General features: G+C 40.9%; 1 protein-coding gene across 2 annotated transcripts in view; it reads right to left on the bottom strand.

Annotated features, from left to right (window-relative positions):
• Window positions 1-5,238: 5,238 nt before the first annotated feature.
• Window positions 5,239-23,630, bottom strand: part of LOC137236760 (uncharacterized) — a 111,527-nt gene continuing 93,135 nt past the window's right edge. For both annotated transcript variants that reach the window (XM_067759746.1, XM_067759747.1), the window contains exon 4: window positions 5,239-6,435. In XM_067759746.1, coding sequence (XP_067615847.1) covers window positions 5,577-6,435 — 859 coding nt within the window. In that variant the 3' untranslated portion in view covers window positions 5,239-5,576. The remainder of the gene's footprint in view (window positions 6,436-23,630) is intronic.

Here is a 23,630-nt window from a genome sequence, read left to right as displayed (position 1 = left end):
ACGGGATCATTTGCGGGCCGTTTCGGCATCATTTCTAGATAGTTGTCGGGATCCGTTCGGGATCCCGTCAGCGTCTTTTCGGAACTATTAAGAGATAATTTGAGGACCTTTCCGACATCATTTCTGGATAGTTTTCGGGATCCTTTCGGGGTCCCGTCACGGTCATTTCGGGACTATTTCGGAATAATTTTGGGACCTTCCCAAGATCATTTCTGAATGGATTTCGGGATCTGTCCGGGATTACGTCAGGGTCATTTTGGGACTATTAGGTGATCATTTGAGGACCTTTCCGGCATCACTTCTGCATGGTTTTCGGTATCCGTTCAGGATTGCGGGACTTTTTCGGGATCATTTGGGGTCCCTTCCGGCATCATTTCTGGATGTTATTTGGGATTCATCCGGCATCCCGGCGGGGTCATTTCGGGACTTTTTCTCGACTAATAGGGATCATTTGCGGGCCCTTTCGGCATCATTTCTGGATAGTTGTCGGGATCCCGTCAGGGTCTTTTCGGAACTATTAGGAGATCATTTGAGGACTTTTCCGGCATCATTTCTGGATAGTTTTCGGGATCCTTTCGGGGTCCCATCAGGGTCATTTCGGGAATTTTTCGGCATCATTTACGATTGGTTTTCAGGATTCGTCCGGTATCCCGTCAGGGTAATTTCTGGACTTATCCGAGACTATTTCGGGATCATTTTGGGACCCTCCCAAGATCATTTCTGGATGGATTTCGGGATCTGTCCGGGATGCCGTCAGGGTCATTTTGGGACTATTAGGTGATCATTTGAGGACCTTTCCGGCATCACTTCTGGATGGTTTTCCTTGCGGGACTTTTTCGGGATCATTTGGGGTCCCTCTCAAGATCATTTCTGGATGAATTTCGGGATCTGTCCGGGATCCCGTCAGGGTCATTTCGGGACTTCTTCGGGACTATATCGGGATCGTTTCTGGATGGTTTACGGGATCCGTCCAGGGCCTCTTAAGGGTAATTTCGGGACTAGGGACTATTAGGTGATCATTTGAGGACCTTTCCGGCATCACTTCTGGATGATTTTCGGTATCCGTTCGGGATCCCGTCGGAATCAATGCGGGACTTTGTCGGAATCATTTGGGATCCCTTCCGGCATTATTTCTGGATGGTTTTCGGGATTTGTCCGGGATCCCGTCGGGGTTATTTCGGGAACTTTTCGGGGCTAATATGGGATCATTTGGGATCCTCTAGGGGTCGTTTCGTGACTTTTTATGTATTATTTCGCGATCATTTGGGGACCCTTCCGGCATAATTTCTTGATGGTTTACCGGATCCATCAGGGTCATTTCGGGACCATTTTGGGATCATTTCCGGACTATTTCGGGATCATTTTGGGACCCTTCCTTCCGGGTTCATTTCTGTATGGTTTTCGCGATCCGTCGTGGATCCCCTCGGAGCCATTTCGGAACTTTTTCTGGAGTATGTCGGGACAATTTAGGGACCCTTCTTGGATATTTTCTGGATGGTTTTTGAGATCCGCCCGGGAGCCAGTCATGGTCATTTCGGAACCTTTTCGGGATCATTTTGGAACACCTTCAGGGATCATTTCTGTGTGGTTCTCTGCATACGTCTAGAATCGTGTCGTTGTGATTTCTGGTTTTTTTGGGACTATTCCGGGAACTTTTGGAGACCCTTTCGGGCCATTTCTGGATGGTTTTCGGGATCCGTCCGCGATAACGTGGGGGTCATTTCGTAGCTTTTCCTGGATAATTTCGGGATCATTTGGGATCCTATCAGGTTATCAGCTCATTTAGTTCTTTTTTTTACTCAATTACAAAAATAAAATGCATTAGACAGAAAACAAAACTTTAAACAGATAACTTGATAAGCAGGCTAACGCGAATAGCCCATATATTTAAATTTCTCCTTGCGGACGGGGCCGCGGGTAAAGGCTAGTATATTATAAATGACAAAGTTTGGATGTGAAGATGTTTGGATGTTTGTCCAGACGTTTGTCTTTGTGACTCAATCACGCAAGAACGGCTGGACCGATTTGGATGAAATTTTGCACACATATAGCCAATAGTCTAGAAGGATCTACTAGCTAAATATTTTTGAAAAGGGGCGTGGTCGCCGCCCCCTAGGAGCAGTTATAATTTAATTATTATATTTTTTCGTCTTTGCGACTGAATCACGCCAGAATGGCTACACGGATTTTGATGAAATATGGGACACAGACAGTAATCTACTAGCGAAATTTTTTTCGCACATGGAAAGAGGGGTGGGGGTCCCATGACCCCTTCGAGCAATTACTTTTTAATAATTTTTACACATTAAACTTTACGTATACTGTCCTTCACCAATATCACAGACTCGAGGGGTCAAATAAGTCGAGGGCTTACAAAGTAAGCAGTGACACCCTCCGCCCCCTTTATCACCCCCTCTGGTGTAAAATCTATAAATTGTTATAACTCAATCTAAATTTTCTCCTAAATCAATAGTTTTTGGTATGTGGCACATACAGTTTATAATTAGCTTCACCTTATTTGTAATCCCGTAAGGGTCATATCGAGACCCTTCCGGGATCATTTCTTGATGGTTTTCGGGATCGGTCCGGGATAATTTCGGGACTATTTCGGGATCATTTCTATATAGTTTTCGGGATCCGTCCGGGATCCCGTCGGGGTCATTTCGGGACTTTTTCGCGACTAATACGGGATCATTTGGGAACCATTTCGGCATCATTTCTGGATGGTTTTCGGGATCCGTCCGGGATCCCATCAGGGTAATTTCGGGACTATTAGGGGATCATTTGGGAACCTTTCCGGCATCATTTCTGGATAATTTTCGGGATCCGTCTGGGATGCCGACGAGGTCATTTCGGGACTATGTCGGGATTATTTGGGATACCTACCGGCATCATTTCTGGATGGTTTTTGGGATTCGTCCGGGATCCTGTCGGGGTCATTTCGGGACTTTTTCTCGACTAATACGGGATCATTTGCGGACCCTTTCGGCATCAGCTCTGGATAGTTGTCGGGATCCGTTCAGGATCTCGTCACGGTCATTTCGGGACTATTAAGGGATCATTTGAGGACCTTTCCGGCATCATTTCTGGATAGTTTTCGGAATCCTTTCGGGATCCCGTAAGGGTCATTTCGGGACTTTTTTCGGTATCATTTAAGGATGGCTTTCAGGATTCGTCCGGGAACCCGTCAGGGTAATTTCTGGACTTTTCGGAGACTATTTCGGGATCATTTTGGGACCTTCCTAAGATCATTTCTGGATGGATTTCGGGATCTGTCCGGGATCTCCTCAGGGTCATTTTGGTACTATTAGGTGATCATTTGAGGACCTTTCCGGCATCACTTCTGGATGGTTTTCGGTATCCGTTCAGGATCCCGTCGGAATAATTGCGGGACTTTTTCGGGATCATTTGGGGTCCCTTCCGGCATCATTTCTGGATGGTTTTTGGGATTCGTCCGGCATCCCGTCGGGGTCATTTCGGGACTTTTTCTCGACTAATACGGGATAATTTGCGGGCCCTTTCGGTACTATTTCTGGATAGTTGTCGGGATCCGTCAGGGTCTTTTCGGAACCTTTCCTGCATTATTTCTGGATAGTTTTCGGGATCCTTTCGGGGTCCCATCAGGGTCATTTCGGGACTTTTTCGGCAACATTTAAGATTGGTTTTCAGGATTCGTTCGGGATCCCATCAGGGTAATTTCTGGACTTTTCCGAGACTATTTCGGGATCATTTTGGGACCCTCCCAAGATCATCGGGAACTTTTGGAGACCCTTTCGGGGCATTTCTGGATGGTTTTCGGGATCCGTCCGCGATAGCGTGGGGGTGATTTCGTAACTTTTTCTGGATAATTTCGGGATCATTTGGGATCCTATTAGGTTATCAGCTCATTTAGTTCTTTTTTTTTTACTCAATTACAAAAATAAAATGCATTAGACAGAAAACAAAATTTTAAACAGATAACTTGGATAAGCAGGCTAACGCGAATAGCCCATTTATTTAAATTTCTCCTTGCGGACGGGGCCGCGGGTAAAGGCTAGTCCATAATATTCCTCTTATTTTATTGGTATAATATTTAGGGCGAAACAATAACAGTGTTAAAATTTTTTGTAATATTTAGAATACCATTGTTTTAGCGAAGTTTTTCCACAAATGAGGTATAATACGAAAGTTGTGGTGTTTTGTTGTAGGAATGACAAAAACATTCCCCGAAAGTGTTTAGTTGTTAGTGCAGCGGTCACAGGGGAAAATCCTTGGTTGGATATTTGAATACAAATAGTTTCTTTTAACAAAGACCTGTTTCACTATTTTTGTAACAAATTAAACATATGTACATGTTTAATGGAAACATCAACAATATGCACTTAATAGTTTAGCAAGGCCTTACTTATGGAAGCCAACATCAAATATACCCAAAAGATGAATCTCTCATATTAAATCCAGTAAAGGTCCATCGGCGGCCGCCGTGGTGTGATGGTAGCGTGCTCCGCCTACCACATCGCAGATCCTTGGTTCACGCCCAGGCAAAGCAACATAAAAATTTTAGAAACAAGTTTTTTAATTTGAAGATAACTTTTCTAAGCGGGGTCGCCCCTCGGCAGTGTTTGGCAAGCTCTCCGAGTGTATTTCTACCATGAAAAGCTCTCAGTGAAAACTAATCTGGCTTTGCAGATGCCGTTCGGAGTCGGCATAAAACAATTAGGTCCCGTCCCGCTAATTTATAGGAAAAATTAAAAAAGGAGAACGACTCAAATCGGAAGAGAAGCTCGGCCTAAAATCTCTTCGAAGTTTATTTCGCCTTACATTTATTTTTATTTAAAGGTCCATCGATATTCATCTTACAGTTTATGTGAAAAAAATTACTAAGTTGCATATTTCACTCCTGGAAAATGCAAAAAACAAAACTTTTGCGGGGACCACATTGGTGAAGTTTCCAGATAGCCGAATGACAGAACAAAAAAGAATTTAGAGCAAGACAATTGACGGCTTACTTTGTACTCGAGCTTCAAAACAAATTAAGCTGTGAAGACACTTCCGAAAGATGACGAACTTTACCGCGCCGGGACAAAGGTTGTCGCACTTGTCGGCACTTGCCATTCTACTTACGTTAGTAATTTTCGTTGTATTTCGAATTTTTAATATTTCCCCAAAATATAAATTCAATAAGTCAAAATTTTTGAAGCGAAAATTCCTTCCAAAAAAGAAAACTTAATATATTTAGATTAAAGTAAAAGCAAAGCATTTCAGCGATATATGATTTATTACACGTAAATTAAGAATAGTAGTGTATAAATTCAAACTGCAGACAGAAATATATTAGCTTTAACTTAAAACAAATGTCATGTACAAATTTGAAACAAGTTTCGATCATTTGACTGCGTTAACATTTGGATCAGTAGCAGTGACATACGTATCCTTAACTTTTTTCGCGATATTTCTTCATACGAATCTTATATGACCTTATTCATCTCTATTTAACTTAACATAGCACTACCATCACTCAATACGCAACAAAAAAATAGTACTATATACTGTAGGTTTTTGTTTTTTTGATAGCCATATTAAGTGGTCTAAACATTTCACTGTACTCTGCTGCTGCTCTCCGACGTAATAGAGTGTTGCTGCAATAGTTCTTTCAGACGGGACCGCGTCATTGGTGGAGAAAAGGAATCAGATAAACGTTTGTTGAAGCTTTGTAGCTTTCTTTTCTTCACCGCAACTCGTTTCACGGTGTCAATCAATAAATCAGTGCTTCCATCTTTTGAAAGTCGTGCACTTTTCCGTAGCGGGGGCAATACATCTGGCTCTGTAGGATCGTTCTTCTTTTCATTAATTTCGGAGCTCTGTACTTTATTTGTAGAACTTGAAATCTCCATACTTTTTCGCTTGCGCTGTTTATGTTTGCTTTCTGAGTTAGGACCGATATCACTAACCACATTACTTTTGCCTTCCATTTTATTTTTATTCGTTTTTTCCGTAGAGCCTTTCTGTGCAAATGCAACAATATTTATGACTCTTGACTTAGTTGGGTTACGTTTACCTTTCTTTGTCAAAACGTGTAAGGGTAGAGTGGATGTCAGCTTCGTACCTTCGGCTTTAGTAACATCATTTTCCCCCTTTTTAACTATATCAGTAGGTAAATTGTGGCCCTTCAAGTGCAGAAATGATTCTTTCCGACTGCGTAGAACAATTTGCGTCAATGGCAAATTGAGTGAAGACTTGCCGTGCTGAGACATTTTTAATGAAACACCTGTTTCTGAGGGGCGACTACGACGTGCGTGTTGCATCTTGTAGTCATCGATATTTTTAGTAGTCCGACTATGCGTTTGTTCTTTTGCTGTTTGTTGAATTTTGACTAAAGTCTTCATTTGTGCAACCAGACGGACGAATGCGGATTGATGGGTAGGAGAAGTTATAATTGTAGTCAATAAGGTGGAGCTATAATTAGAGATTTATAAATTATATTAGGAATAAAATGCATTTTTAATAAATACATAAATATTTCTCTTACATAGCAATACAAAATTTTGGAATTTTAGGAAATAAATGCAATTTGTACGTTAAATTTTCACAAAACAATATAGCAAAAGAAATTTCTGGCAATGTAACTGAAAAACTTAAAAAAATTACACCAAAATTTCAAAGTACACTGAAGTTTATCGATCTAAAGGTATATAAATTTAAAAGTATATTTTATGTGATCCAAAGTAATAAACATGTTATTTCCTATGCCTATATGGCACGGTGTATTGCAATAACGTCCGAGGAAGTAAATGACGCTTCCCAAGGCAGTCGGTTCTATGTACCGGAGCGACTCGGGATTTTTCCCGACCAAGGACTGTCATTTCAGTGTGACCCCATCTAATTTGTTTCGTCCCTCCCACAAATTGTCATCCTCCCAGCAGCTCCTTGCAGCAGGACTGCTCCATATTCTCTTACTCCGGGAAGGCATCGAATCCAATCCGGGTCCGTCTCCTGACCCCGGTCCTTAGAAATGGTTTTGCTGCATCTGCCGGAAAAGAATCTTTTTAGGACGGTCATACTCTGCTCAGTGTGTCTCGTGCAAGGGATGGTTGCATCGGACAGGTTGTTCTGGGCTTGATCCCAAAACCCGACGTCCACGTAACTTTTATAAATCTTTTGTGGCTCCTTGCTGTTCACGCCCAAGGGCGTCCCGTAGTCTACGTCTAAGCTCCCCCCCCCCCCCTACCTTCCAGCAGCCCCGCTGCTCAGCAAGCCACAACAAGTACCCGCTGCTGCTCGCGCCCCACGGCGCCAACAACTCAAACAGCTGCGACCACTCATAACTACAATCTTCGTTGTAGAGTCGGAAGCAATGCTGAGCAGCAGCCCCTGCCCCCGTCTTCTCCCTCCCTCTTTTCCGGCATCAATCGTGTAGGTCAGGGAAACAGACTCTTAGTCCCTACCTGCGTTTGCACCGTTTGCCAGCACAGAATATATATGTTTGCGACATCCGCCCAATGCAGCTCCTGCCTTGGGTGGTGCCACTTCCCTAGATGTTCTGGTCTCCGCGACGGCAACCCCCCGACGGGTTTCATCGCGCCATGTTGCCAGGCCGCAAACCCAAATCATCCGGGTACCCCAATGCTTGCCCAAGGACGCCCAGTACTAGGGCCACAACAGCAATTGCGTCCTGGCCTTCCCCAACCCAGGCGTAGTCACCCGTCACTTACCCCCAGAGTGGCGACGTCTCCCCTTATGCACTTCAGAATTCTGCAGTTAAACTGTAATGGACTAACTGGGAAGATTACGGAGATAGTCTATTTCATGAAGCGGCACAACATCCGCATTGCTGCGATTCAAGGGACTAAACTCACAGCAAGATCTGCATTGAAGATCTGCTCTGGGTATAACGTCCACAGGAAAGACCGCGAAAGCGGAAATGGAGGCGGTCTCGCGTTTATCATACACCACTCTGTGCAATATTGTATATTTGATCCTGGCATCGACCGCAGGGATAATGTCTTAGAACGTCAAGGCCTATCTGTCCGGTCAGGCGATGCAAACCTAGAAATCATCAACATCTACATCCCTCCTGCCACCTGTTGCCCCAGTGGATACCGCCCTAATATCAGGGCCTTACTCACTGGCAACAATCGCATTATCTTAGGCGATTTCAATGCCCATCATGATCTATGGCATCAAACTTGCGGGCCGACAGTAGGGGTGAGATGTTGGCGGATCAAATAGAAGAAACGACGTTCTGCACAATAAACGGAGACGCCCCCACACGTATGGTAGGAAGCTGTCACAGCTCGCCAGATATCTCAATCGTGAGTGCAGAACTCGTAAACTGCGTCAACTGGCAGCCGATGGTAACATTGGCATCCGACCACCTGCCCATACTTATTTCGCTTGAGCGTAACGCCGACTTCATCGTCACTGAAAAACGCACTTTCATAAACTTCGAAAAAGGAAAGTGGGAAGAATATAAATCCTTTACAGACAGCCGCCTAGCTGCCCTCCCTATCCCGACTGATGCCCGCCAAGGGGAGCGTGCCTTCCGTAAGGTCATTAAATCCGCCTCGGCACATTTCATTCCCGCCGGGAGAATTCCCGAAATCCGGCCCCACTTCCCGGCGGAGGCCGCAAGCTTAGCGAGAGAACGTGACCTTATAAGACAGCTTGACCCAGGCGACCCCCAAATAAGGGATATAAACCAACGCATCAGATTGCTTGTAGATGAACACAAGCGGGCGAAATGGGAGGAGCCCCTAAGAGGTTGTAACCTCTCTACCGGTGTGGGTAAACTTTGGTCCACCGTAAAGTCCCTATCGAATCCGACTAAGCACAAAGACAAAGTTTCCATCGCCTTTGGCGACAAAGTGCTGTCGGACGCGAAAAAATGCGCGAGCGCTTTCTGCCGACAATATATAATGCATCCTACGGTCGACAAAGATAGACGGAGAGTCAATAGACGCGCACATAAACACAAATTCAGCGCGTCACCAATCACCATCACCGCTAAAGAGGTTGAGGACGCCATTGGTCGTGCTAAACCATCCAAAGCAGTGGGCCCAGACGGCATAGCCATGCCGATGCTTAAAAACCTAGGGAAAGAGGGGTTCAAATATTTAGCACATGTCTTCAATATGTCTCTTTCCACCTTTGTCATACCTGAGAAATGGAAAATGGCCAAGGTGGCTACTAAAGCCTGGGAAACCAGCTAACATAGGTGAGTCGTATCGTCCGATATCTCTCCTATCGCCAGTGGCAAAGACGCTTGAAGCCATTCTGCTCCCTTATTTCCAAGCAAATTTGCAGCTAGCCCCTCATCAGCATGGCTTCAGAAAACTCCATAGCACTACCACCGCGCTGAATGCCATTAGCACCCAGATAAATTGCGGTTTAAATCAATACCCCCACCATAGAACAGTACTCGTAGCGCTAGACCTATCAAAAGCTTTTGATACGGTCAACCATGGCTCGTTACTGCAGGACCTGGAAGGGTCTACCCTTCCCCCATGTCTTAAAAGGTGGACCGCAAATTATCTGGGTGGTCGGCAGGCATCGGTGCAATTTAGAAACGAAACATCAAAACCAAGGAGAATTAAACAGGGGGTGCCACAGGGTGGTGTCCTATCCCCACTTTTGTTTAATTTCTACATATCTAAGCTACCTTCACCACCGGAAGGAGTCACAATCGTTTCCTACGCCGATGACTGCACAATAATGGCCACAGGCCCAGGCCCAAAGATCGATGCGCTATGCAATAAAATAAACGGCTACCTCCCTGATCTCTCCAGTTTTTTCGCCTCGCGAAACCTGGCATTATCACCGACTAAATCTTCCGCGACCTTATTTACAACATGGACGCCCCAAATGTCGACCATTTTGAACATCCACGTCGATGGCACTACGCTACCGACTGTCCGACACCCCAAAATCTTGGGTGTGACGTTTGATCAGGATCTACATTTTGGTGAGCACGCAGCCGCAATTGTTCCGAGAATTCAGAGCCGTAACAAAATCCTCAAATCCCTCGCTGGCAGTACTTGGGGAAAAGATAAAGAAACGCTCATGACTACATCAAAGCAATTAGCCAGCCGATTACGTGCTACGCGTCACCCATATGGTCGCCAAGCCTAAAACCTACCCACTGGAAGAAACTACAGGCCTGCCAAAATACTGCTCTCAGAATCGCCACGGTCTGTCTTCTTATGTCCCCAGAACACCATCTGCATAATGAGGCGAGAATACTCCCCATCAGGGAGAGAAATGAGATGCTGACCAAACAGTTCCTGTTGAATACCCAGAAACCTGGGCATCCCAACAGACATCTGATTGATGAACCAGCACCGCCTAGGGGCTTAAGGAGTCATCTCCGTAAGCATTTTGAGGAAATACGGCACCTGAGAACCCAGCCGTATGAAGTGAAAAAAACACAAGCAGGTCCTTGGTGAACTCCATAAACAGGCGTCGGACCTTTATGCCGGGAATTGCCCGGTGAATCCAGTACTTAACGAAAATTATCCAAAACTTGCGGAAGAGGAACGCATACTCCCCAGGGAAACGCGTGTCACTCTTGCTCAACTTCGTTCTGGATACTGTAACAGGTTAAACTCTTACCTATCCAGAATCAACCCTGACATACAAAATGTATGCCCCGCTTGCAATGTGTCCCCACATGACACCAACCATCTCTTGAATTGTAATGTGGAACCAACGCCTCTAACACCCCTTTCCTTATGGTCCACCCCTGTTGAAACGGCAAGTTTCCTTGGACTCCCGTTAGAGGATATTGATGACAATTTGTGATCGGTCGCGGCTATTAGGTGGGGCGAGCATTGCTACAACAACAACAACAACAGGAAGTAAATGAAATGAAAACAAGTAAGGAAGGCTAAGTTTGGGTGTAACCGAACATTACATACTAAGCTGAGAGCTTTGGAGACAAAATAAGGGAAAATCATCATGTGGAATGTGTTTGTATCACATGGGTATCAAATGGAAGGTATTAAAGAGTATTTTAAAAGGGAGTGGGCCATAGTTCTATAGGTGGACGCCATTTCAGAATGGCGCCATAAAGGTGGACCAGGGGCGACTCTAGAATGTGTCTGTACGATGACATGGGTATCAAATGAAAGGTGGTAATGAGTATTTTAAAAGAGATTGAGCCTTAGTTCTATAGGTGGACGCCTTTCCGAGATATCACCATAAAGGTGGACCAGGGGTGACTCTAGAATGCGTTTGTACGATATGGGTATCAAATGAAAGGTGTTAATGAGTATTTTAGAAGGGAGTGGGCCTTATTTCTATAGAGACGCCTTTTCGAGATTTCGCCATAAAGGTGGACCAGGAGTGACTCTAGAATACATTTGTACGATATGGGTATCAAATGAAAGGTGTTAATAAGTATTTTAAAAGGGAGTGGGCCTTAGTTCTATAGGTGGACGCCTTTTCGAGATATCGCCATAAAGGTGGACCAGGGGGGACTCTAGAATGTGTTTGTACGATATGGGTATCAAATGAAAGGTGTTAATGAGTGTTTTAAAAGACAGTGGGCCTTAGTTCTATAGGTGAATGTGTTTGTACGATATGGGTATCAAATGAAAGGTGTTAATGAGTATTTTAAAAGGGAGTGGGCCTTAGTTTTATAGGAGTACGCCTTTTCAGATATCGCCATAAAGGTGGACCAGGGGTGACTCTAGAATTAGTTTATACGATATGGGTATCAAATGAAAGGTGTTAATGAGTATTTTAAAGATAAGTGGGCCTAAGTTCTATAGGTAGTCGCCTTTTCGAGATATCGACATAAAAGTAGACCAGTAGCGGAATTCAATAACTTAAAACGATGCGATTTGTCAAGATTTTAATTAACGATTTTGTCGCTTGCCTTATCGATTGTGCTATTCACTAACTTAGTTTTAACGAATCGAAATAAATGACATTTAAATTTCGTTTTAATAGTAGAAAGGTGGCAGCACAGCTTAACGAAACCTAAAAAATGGGAACGGCACAAAAATTGTGCCAAAAATAAAATAAATTCTACATACTAACTGCTTTTAAAAGTTTTTACATATTTTAACAAATGCTAAGTAAATGCGGTATTAATTTTTTTTCTCTGTTGATATCGCAGTTATTCTTGTACCCCTTAATTGACCATCAAGTTGAGAAATAATATCATGAGCCTAGGGTTAGTCGGTACGGCTTAAGAAACTCCGTTGCATTCAAGTGGAATGGGTCATCTACTTCTCTATGAACCACTGGCGATGGACTAAGTAATTCTTCATTTTGTGATAAAACGTACGCCAAGTACTCAAATGTCATTTGATTTATAAATAAAGCAGCTTTTCGTGTTTGAAAGTATTTAATTAAAGTTACGATTTTCTTTTTTAACTAAAATTGTCAGAAATATTTTTAACGCAGCCAATTTACTTGCCGTTTATTTAACGACACAGCTGATCGTCGATAAACGAATATCGATAGAAAATAGTTATTGAATAACGAAATCGTTATAGTTATCGATTCGCAAATAAAGCGATGGCAAATGTTAGTAAATTCCACTACAGGGGTGACTCTAGAATGCGTTGTACGATATGGGTATCAAATGAAAGGTGTTAATGAGTATTTTAAAAGGGAGTGGGCCTTAGTTCTATAGGTGGTCGCCTTTTCGAGATATCGACATAAAAGTAGACCAGGGGTGACTCTAGAATGCGTTGTACGATATGGGTATTAAATGAAAGGTGTTAATGAGTATTTTAAAAGGGAGTGGGCCTTAGTTCTATAGGTGGCCGACTTTTCGAGATGACATAAAAGTAGACCAGGGGTGACTCTATAACGTGTTTGTACGATAGGGGTATCAAATTAAAGGTACTAATGAGGGTTTTAAAAGGGAGTAGCCCTTTGTTGTATATGTGAAGGAGTTTTCGAGATATCGACCAAAATGTGGACCAGGGTGACCAAGAACATCATCTGTCGGGTACCGCTAATTTATTTTTATATATAATACCACGATACTGTTCCTGCCAAGATTTCAAGGGCTTTTGATTTCGCCCTGCAGAACTTTTTCATTTTCTTCTACTTAATATGGTAGGTGTGACACCCATTTTACAAAGTTTTTCCCAAAGTTATGTTTTGCGTCAATAAACCAATCCAATTGCCATGTTTCATCCCTTTTTTCGTATTTAGTATAGAATTATGGCATTTTTTTTGATTTTTCGTAACTTTCGATATCAAAAAAGTGGGCGTGGTCATAGTCCGATTTCGTCGATTTTTTACACCAATACAAAGTGAGTTCAGATAAGTACGAGAACTGAGTTTAGTAAAGATATATCGATTTTTGCTCAAGTTATCGTGTAAACGGCCGAGCGGAAGGACAGACGGTCGACTGTGTATAAAAACTGGGCGTGGCTTCAACCGATTTCGCCCATTTTCACAGAAAACAGTTATATTATATACAGAATCTATGCCCCTACCAAATTTCATAAGGGTTGGTAAATTTTTGCTCGACTTATGGCATTAAAAGTATTCTAGACAAATTAAATGAAAAAGGGCGGAATTACGCCCATTTGGAAATTTTCTTGTATTTTTGTATTTTGTTGCACCATATCACTAATGGAGTTGAATGTTGACATAATTTACTTATATACTGTAAAAATATTCAATTTTTTGTTAAAATTTGACTTTTAAAAAAATTTTTTTTTAAAAAGTGGGCGTGTTCGTAATCCGATTTTGCTAATTTTTATTTAGCTATAGTATAGTACATATAGTAATAGGAGTAACGTTCCTGCCAAATTTCATCATGATATCTTGAACGACTGCCATTTCTTCGACTGTCTATTCTGCGTCATAATGCCCCACCTACCAAGTTTCATCGCTTTAGCCGTATTTGGTAATGAATTATCGCACTTCTTTTGTTTTTCGAAATTTTCGATATCGAAAAAGTGGGCGTGGTTATGGTCCCATTTCGTTCATTTTAAATAGCGATCTGAGTGAGTGCCCAGGAACCTACATACCAAATTTCATCAAGATACCTCAAAATTCACTCAAGTTATCGTGTTTACGGACGGACGGACGGACATGGCTAAATGAATTTCTTTTTTCGCCCAGATTATCAACTATCGAACACCCAAAACTTCTGGGTGCAGCATTTCATCATAGTATCGGCTTTAACACAAATGAATCAGCAATTTAACAAAATAGAGATTGTCGCGGTAAAGCAGACCTGCCATATAAGGTGTGACAAGTTAACATTCAAGCTGATGGCATAAAATTATCAACTATCGAACACCCAAAACTTCTGGGTGCAGCATTTCATCATAGTATCGGCTTTAACACAAATGAATCAGCAATTTGATTCATAGTAATGAGTCACAACAAGATCCTATAGTCGCTTGCTGGCAGTACTGGGGGAGGAGTTAAAGAAATACTGCTGTTGACGTATAACGTATGTGCTTCCGTCGACACTACCCCCTCTAGGGAAAGTTGCAGGCCTGACAAAACTTCGAGCTCAGAGCTGCCACGCAATATCTCTTATGACGGTCTAGTACCATCGACAAAGCGAGGCGGGAGTGCTACATTTTATACAGGGTAATGATATGCCGAACGAGAAGTACCTACTAAATTAATTCCAACCAGGTCATCCTAACGGACAACTGCTCGGAGCAGCTCAATGAATCCCGTTAATTAAACCGTTTTCAGACATCACAGCAGAAGCACACAAACTTCTTAGGGAGATGCGCGTGTCATAGCATGGCTTCTCTGAGATCCGGATACTGAAACAGGTTAAGTTGTTCTTACTTATCCAGAATGGCTCCAGTCATTCGCGTTAAACGTTCTCAATTCGGTGTGTCTCCACATAACACAAAGCATCTCTCCAACTGTAACTGGGCATAACCCCACCTGACTATTCAGCTACGGACTGGTCTTCGGAGGAACTGAGCACCATACACAAAGCCATCCTGGGAGAGGTGATAAGACAAGATGGTGCTGTAAAGCCCACTTTTAATGGCTGTACACTTCGCCCCGGTAGGGTTTCTATCACCTGCAGAGATGCTACTACCCCGGAGCGGATAAAGGACATCGCCCCAGAGTTAGCGCCATGGAAGGGCGCAAAACTGAAGGTGATCTCTGATGCTGACATACCACGCCGGAGCTTAAGAATGGCTTTGGCACAAAATTTGGGTTTGTAGACCAAGGACTGGAGAATCCTTAATCGGATAGCGGAGGTATCGATAGCCGTCGCTCCGCTGTCTGCTGAAAAAATCAGACAGTGCAGTAATTAAATTTTTTGGGGGTTTAGTAAGGTCAAACTAAGGCCTAAAACTAAGCCACACCTGCCCCTGGTAACTGATAATGCTAGCGGAAATGATAACAAAGTTGAGGGGAATGATAGGGTAGACAACGAGAAACCCTTCTGTTCAAAGACGTTGAAGGTAACCAGCAGGCAGTTACCTAATGGAACGCCTACGGATGAACGGTAGGTTATACAGAATCAAGAGGGCACCTCCCAAAAAACTATGTAGCTCAAAGCCAAAATAAAGCAGCATGCGGGACTATCGGGCAAACTAGGCCAACACTTCTTGAGAACCCAGACCGATGGAAGGGAAAAGGGTCAAGAACGAACGGCGTAGACGGATAGGCCTTTACACAGGGCATGGATGTGGCTACTCGTGGCCGCAAAGACCGCATGTAGTGTCTCTCCTAATAATAAACGCCCAAAAATCAAGGCGTCTTAAATGCCTTCAGACGAACCTTCACCACGCCAAAGTAGCATCAGATGACCCATACATGAAATTCATTAAAGAAAGTGTGAGGAGCCCTGGATTCTACATGGCGCAGTAAAAGGCCTTAATATTACTGACGGTAAGGTAACATATGCTCTCCACCAGCTCTCGGACCCCAGAAGCGATGATTTTAAGCTTTAACGTTTCTTCCACTTTTACAGTTTATGCCGGCTTATTTGGTAGCAGCAGTGTGGACAATAATTCCAACCTAAGAGATGAACAGGAGGAGGTCCTAGCCTCCGCATACTTCCCGGGTTAGGGGGGAATGACCCCAACATCTGAATCAAAAGCCTTCATAGTGTACTGTCAGCAAAGTAGTCTATCCTGGATCCTCTGCTGTGATGCGGATTATCATCTCACGATATACCGGACTATAAACACATTTAATTCGATATTGGTCACTAGCCTTAGCACAGTGTAGCTTTTAGAAAACCTAGGAAAATAAACTGGAAAATCTTCAGCTTTGTAATTGAAGATGCCTGAGAAGGAAGCTGAACAGTTCCACTCAGACATTAAAACTGATTTCAATGGAAGTTGCCCACAAGGAAAGATACGTATACAACAGCTGAGATGCCAAACTAGGAAGCTCTTTAATAGAGCAAGAGCTACGGGCGATTGGGATCCGTACAGAATCGGTCTACCCTACAAAAAAAACGAAGACCTTCGGTGATCTAAGAGGGCTTTACCTGGAGAGAACATTGTGAGAGGAAATGTAATTAACAATCTGACAGATGGGAGCTACACAAAGGAGCCGGAAGCATGTAAGCTCTTATTCAAAACTCACTTTCCGGACAGTATAGCAGGCTATCAACACTCACAGATAACACAGTGTTACAAAAAAGACAAAAGGGAAAATACCTGGGAAGTCATACAATTTCCCTGGTAGATCTCGAAGATCTAGGAATGAGTGCACACAAGATTTTCCCCGGACACACCAAAATAGCGAGTAGGGCAAAATACTGGGTTTCCCACCTTTGGACACTCGCGAGCCTATAACTTTATTGGCTATAACTTTCAGTTTCTCCCCGGATCGTATTAGAAGAGATTTATATCTTTCCTACGATATATATCAACTAGGAAAACATAAAACAGCTGTGAAGTTATTAAAATTTCAATGAAGACATAATTTGAAAAAAAAAAGTTGAAATTGTACCAAACAACTTGGCCCATTGTTGTTTGGCCTTTTTTTTATCCAACAAACTACTTAGTAAAAAAGTTGTAGCATGCTAAAAATCGGTTGAAAACTACCTAGAGTCGTATTAGTCTGCAAAGGGTTATTCTTAACAAGCTTCTAAGAAATTTGTTATTTACATTTTTTGAATGACGAAAAATCAAAATTTTTGATTTCTTTTTGAGTTCATTGTGACAGGAAAACTTTCAACGTGCGTTCTATTAAAGTGACACCAGCGCCAAAACGACGCTTAAGTCGAATGTGTTCGGGCGTTAAGAAAATTAATCATTGAACTCATAATTAATTTCCAGTTTTGATGCAAATCGGGGTTCGTAGACTATACATATTAGTGTATACAGATAGCAGCAAAGTTGACGAAACCCGAAAAAGGTGAACGAATTTTTTTGTTTTTGTATTTAATATACATATCGTTGGAAAGGGCTAAATCTCTTCCTAAACGATCCCAAAATTGGGTTATAGCCAACAAAGTTATAGGCTCGCAAGGGCCCAAAGGTACGGAACCGGTTTTTGCCCGTAACTCAATGCAAATGTAGTGCAGACATTCTTAAATCTTCGAGATCTACTAGAAAAAGGATATTCGGAGGTATTTTTCGGAGTCACACAGTGTTATAGGAATTAATTTGCCTATCAGTTAAAAATTATAAGAATATAGTCCTCTGCTCTTTTATTGACATCACCATGACGACAAAAAAGCTATGATTGGCTAGAATAAAAGCCCAATTATCATTCGCAGGGTGCTTCCTGCCTCTAAGGGGCGCCGCCTAGGGAGTGTAGTCAAGATGATCTCCATCTGTTACGAAATCCAATGTATTAGCTTAATTCACAAAGACCCTAACCAACAAATTCTAAATTTATTTATTTAGTCTACAGGTTAACCTTACAGACTATTGCTAGTTTAATACAGTAAATAAATTTAATTTAAACGTAGATACCGTAGCATTCAAATTTATTAAATGCGCATAATTATTACATTGACGTATACTTCTAGCAATTGGCTCATTATAGCCATAAATAGTTCAAGCAAGGGCATGCCTATAATTATTCCACACAATTAGGATTAATCGGTCCAGTGGCTGTACGCAATCTTGCTCCATGCAATGGTCTTATTTTCTTGTTGACTAAATCCGCTCGAATGATGGAATGAGATGCACCCGTATCTACAGTCAGTAAACGCCCCTTTCCATCCACATGTCCTCCGACAGTAAGATTGTTTGACCATCTTCCAATTTGTGAGATAGAGATTATGGGGCATTCAATTGAGGGAGCCAGCTGTCGCCCCTTGCGGCTGACTCGCTTTAGTTTAAAGATTGAGTGGATTTGGAGATTTGCTCATCTCCTTCAGCTCTGCGTTTACGACCACCCACATTGTTGGAACTGTTAGGGTTGGTGTTCCAATAACGCGCAATGTGCCCTGGCTTTCCACACTTAAAGCATTTGACTGCATCATTATTCTTCTGCTGCGTACCCTTCAATGCTTCCAAAATTGTGTCTACCCACTCTGGTCTTTCTGCTTTCACACGATGAGCTTTATATGCTGGTTTACTCAATAGGGAGGCAGTTTCCTGAGTCAATGCATGTGATACCGTTTCTGCGAATGTGGGTTTTGGGATTGCATATGTCGCTCGTTTCGTTTCCACGTCCCGTATGCTATTTATAAAACTCTGGATTTTTACCCTTTCAGTGTATTTCACGGGTGCGTCCGCATTTGTTAGATTAGCCAATCTTTCAACATCCGAGGCAAATTCCTGCAAAGTCTCTTTAGCTTTTTGGTAGCAGTTTTTCAATTCTATTTGGTAGATGTGTTCCTGTGTTCGCTTCCGTACCGTCGTTCTACAGCAGCCATCAATGCTTCATAACTGTTCCGTTCGTACTCTGGGATGGTCTGTAAGATTTCCGCAGCTGGTCCTTTTAAAGCTACGAACAATGCAGCAACTTTATCTTCAGCTTTAAGTTGTTCACTGTTGTGGTCTTCTCAAACTGTAGCTTAAAGACCTGGAAAGGAACAGAACCGTCAAAGGATGGTGTTTTTACCTTTGGATTACTCGCAGAAACTGCTGGGCGATTTAGTTGCAACTGCTCCATACGACCTTTTAAATCCTCGACTTCTGCCTGAAACTGAGCGATTTTTGTATCCTGTGCTTCCAGCTTTGATGATATACGGACTTCCTGCTCTTCAAGTTGTGTAGAGATCTGAGATGATATCTGCGCTGAAATTCGTGCCGACATTCCGGATATACGTGTCTCTTGCGCTTCCAGTTGAGATGCCAAATATGTCTTCTGTTCTTCCAATTGTGATGTTATATTTGGCTTTTGTTCTGCCAGTTGAGATGTTATATTTGCCTTTTGTTCTTCCAGTTGAGATGACATTTGCGACGCCATTTCTGAAATACGTGCCTCCTGTGCTTCCATCTTGGATGTTACTGTCGATGTTTGAGCAGATATTGCAGCCAAAAATCGTATTTAAGTCTGTGCTCGTAACTGCCTGCGTAACTGTCTCTTCCATTTTTGTTGTTGTCTCGTCGCTATCAAGATGAAAGGCGTACTGTTCCACATTAATTCCTTCCGACTCCATAGCTTCTCGTAGCCGTGCTTGAAGTTCGATCTTATTGCCGGTTATACTCAACCCACGGTTCTCCAACTCCTTTTCCAATTGCTGGATCCTTAATTCACTTAACTTTGCCATGTCCTCGTTGTCCTCTGGAATTTATTCAACAATTCCTCTTCTGACACCAATTTTAACGAATTTAGTGAAACTCCACTTATTTTACACCTTCTACTAACGATCGTATCGCTAAACTGTTGAATAAATAACTCTAATATTCAATAATGCAAAATGGCCTTTATTAAAGTACGTCACAATAACACTGATACTTCACAACCAATAGCTTGCTTAAATCAAACTGATTGGTCGTGCCTCAGCTGGTGCTGCTTTTATACTCTTCGGTTTCCTCGTTGGCATATTTCTAGGCGTTTCTATTTCTAGAATTTAATAGTTCGCTGAAGATTGCATACTTTTGTGAGTATCTCAGAAATAAGCATGTGTTTGTGTGAGAACTACTTTGCTGATGATTGCATAGTTTTGTGAGTAACTCTCCGCTGCTGTATGTACATATGTGTAGACATAATGATTGATTTGTTTATGTAGATAAAAGTGACTGCTTAGAGATGTTAGTATCCCTTAGTGTTGCTAATATTCGTCACAATATTTTATGACCAGCCGTTCTCTTTTCAATAACATGGTTGTCAGTTCAAGAACAAGGTTATTGTTTTAAGAACAGGTCGTTCATTCTTCAAGAAAAAAAAAGTAAGAACATGAAAAGCTTGAATTGACCGGTGGTGATGGATTTTAGAACGGCGTTTTTCTCTGAGTGTAGTGATGAAAACTTCGATGCCTAAAGAATCGAACGATTTAAAAAAAATCGATTATACATTTCTAAAAAAAATATCGATTAAATCCATTAAGAATCGAATCGAAATCCAGCTCTAGATCCTACGGTCATACACAATAATTGCTCGCAAAGCCCGTTGACTTCGTTATCACACATACATATATTAACGCACAAGTAAGAGTTGCACTAAATGTACTAATTTATGTTAAAGTTTTCTTTGGGAGAATTTCTATTAATTTCTGGAGTTAATTTATATTGAATATTTTAATGTTCTCTGCGCTTAAAGACAGTCATGGTGACTTTCTTTACAAGTTCATATTTTATGTATCAAATCTCTATTACTTTTTCACTTGCACTTGCATACAATTTTGCTGTATTTTCTCAACAGTTCGTTTTTGTTTTTGTCTTCACCAGTTGACAAATGTTCTCGCGTTTTAGAGGTCATTAGAGGTGACTTTCAAGATGAATATTTAAGTTTTTTTTTTTATAAACTTTACACTTTTATAAAATATGACTTTTGTTAAATTTTATAACTTCTTACTGTTCTAATTGTTCATTTATTCACTATTTTCCAATATATTTCAATGTTACTGTTTCATAGAGGTTTTTGATGGTGAACCTCTTTAAATCACATGTACTTTATTTAAAATTTGTTTGTTTTTGTGTTCATTTCATATATTCTTAAATTTTTGTAACAAAATATATATTTTTTCTTAAATAAGCGTCGTGTGTAGGTTCTTAAACTTTGACTGCGCCAGTAGTAATTTCTACGTCATTAAGTACTTTATTTAACTTTGATGATACCCGGTACACTAACTATTGACTTGAGATTTGCTCAGGACAGCGAGTCGAACTCTCGCTCTAAGGAGAGAATATACTTAAAAATATATTTCTTGTATATAGTTAGTACATTGTACATATGTCACTTGTATATACATACATATGAAATTCGCTGGCATATTCACATGAAACATTTTGTGCTTTTAGTTTGTAAGTAATAGTGCAAATATGTATTGAAATATATAAGAATTGTTTAGAATAATTTTGTATAAATAAAAATCAATTTCGTATGAATTAAGAAGGGGTTGCCTTCATTGCTTTTATATGTATGAAAACCTTTATTTCAAGCAATTTTTTTTTTAATTTCTTTAATGAAACAAAAAAAATTTGTGATCGCTCAACCGAGCGGAACTCGAATATCGACTTTTGATTTTATACACAAAGCCCAAATTTTTCTTTTCCACCTTGGGATAAGTGTTTCCAAAGGTCAAGGCGGCGTCGTTTCTTTCAAAATCAAAATAAAAAAGTTAGAGAGGTGAAAATTTTAAAACAGTTACAAAAGTCATTTACCTTTCATCAGTTTGACCTTGTAATATTTTTATGATGGCCTGCGGGAAAAATATTTTCTACGGTTTCTAGATTTGCTATACCCAACCCCATTGTTGCCGTTGGGGCGAATTTAGTCGCAATTTGACCCTTTCTGAAAGCCAATCCCCCGCACACCGACTTTTTTAAAATATGCAATATTTGAGCTTTTTTTGAAAATGTTGGGGACTTTTGGCCCGTTTGCTAAGCATTTCGCATAGATAAGTGAGTATAAGTATATTTATAATGAAATAATCAATGTAAGAAACGAATTTGTATTTAACCCTCATTATTATCCTGCAGGTACGTTATAAAAAGAAAGCGTACGGAGGATTTGGATTCCTCTTCGGAAGTAGCCGCGGGCACTTGTTCAGAAACCAGTGCAGATTTTGTCTCTGATTCAGATGTGGAACCATGTTCACCTTCAAAGAAACCAAAAGAAAAACAGTGAAAATTTGTAAAGACGTGGGAATCTACGTTTAGTTGGCTCAAGTTGCATGCAGACACGAGGCGGCCGATACGTATGATATGCAATCAGCTCCTCATGAATCAAAAAAATATATGTGAAGCTCAAAAAATGCAAATGAAACAATAGGGGGACTCATTTAACTTTATAAATGCCTTATAAAGTGTGTAAACGTATAAATTTATCTAATGCGTAAATGAACTGTCAAATTTGGTATGAAAAATCATTTACACAATTTGTATAAATTTACTAGCACATTTCGTGGTGTAAACGCGGTAAACTCAAAGAAATACAACCTTGCAAACATAATTGCCACCCTTTTCATCAGAAATCTCCAACACAGCAAGTCATTTACAAGAATTTCTTAGTAAGGATGTCTTAGTTTTGATTTTTCACTTAATCTTGGCATTTTTTAATTTGTATAACAATCAAACATTACAGCTGATCGACAATTAAGTTTATCAAGAATATTACTAGGTGCGTTATATCAGCGTGTGTAAATGGATATAATTTTACATCTTATAAATTTATATACTTTAATGAGTCCCCCTAATGTTTAGCCAGTGAAAGTAAAATGGTAAAAAGTGTGGACCCTTTTTTTTAGTAGGCCCCTTTACTGTGCGACTTTTTGAAAATTTTCAGCGGCAACACTGCCCAAACCCATGTAGATTTTAATAGTAAAATCTTTATAATACTAATTTATTTGTTTGTATTTTTTCTTCAATTTTAGTAAGGTTTCAGTACTGATGAGAGTATGTAACCTTAGTTCCAGAACACGAACGAAAAGCAAAAACAATGTAGTGTGTTTTTTTCCTGACAAACCACCATTTTTTTTAATTTTGTGCACAAATACACAACTAAAGTCAGGTCTATTGTTAAATAAGTGAACCGAGAAAACGCGCAATAACTTTTAAAAATTATTTATATTAGGAGATTTCTCCCTGTCCTAAAACCGTATAAAATGTAGAAAGTTCTTCTTAAGAAGAGCTTTAGTTACGAAAGGGTAGCTAAGTTCTTTTGACCACCGTTTAACAAATGCAAAAACACCTTTGCCTTTATTGACTGCAGCATTAATATGAAAGTCGAACGAAGTTTGGAATCCATCATGCCTCCCAAGGTAACAAAATTATTCACAATTTCTAGACTATAGTTGTTTATTGAATATGGAGCTCAGGGTTGCGTGATTCTAAATCCTCTTTGATTTAAAATCCAACTTCAAATAAAAGATAACTTTTATTTTTTATTTGATTCGGCGTCCAAATAAAAATATTTTTTATTTATTTGATTCTTCAGCCAAATCAAAGATAATTTTTATTTGTGATTTGGTTTCTCATCTAAATCAAAGATACTTTTTACACCTTTCATGCAAATGGCTGGGACATTAAGTTTGGTGGGAATCTCAAAATTGTAAGTCCTTAAAAGGGAAGAGACAAACCCACCGATAAAAATATGGAAATAATCATAATGATGAT

The sequence above is a fragment of the Eurosta solidaginis genome, chromosome 1, assembly GCF_040869045.1.
Source record: "Eurosta solidaginis isolate ZX-2024a chromosome 1, ASM4086904v1, whole genome shotgun sequence".
In the NCBI taxonomy this organism is placed as follows: domain Eukaryota; kingdom Metazoa; phylum Arthropoda; class Insecta; order Diptera; family Tephritidae; genus Eurosta; species Eurosta solidaginis.
Note: the sequence above shows the minus strand (reverse complement) of the source record. Positions and strands in the feature narration are given on the sequence as shown.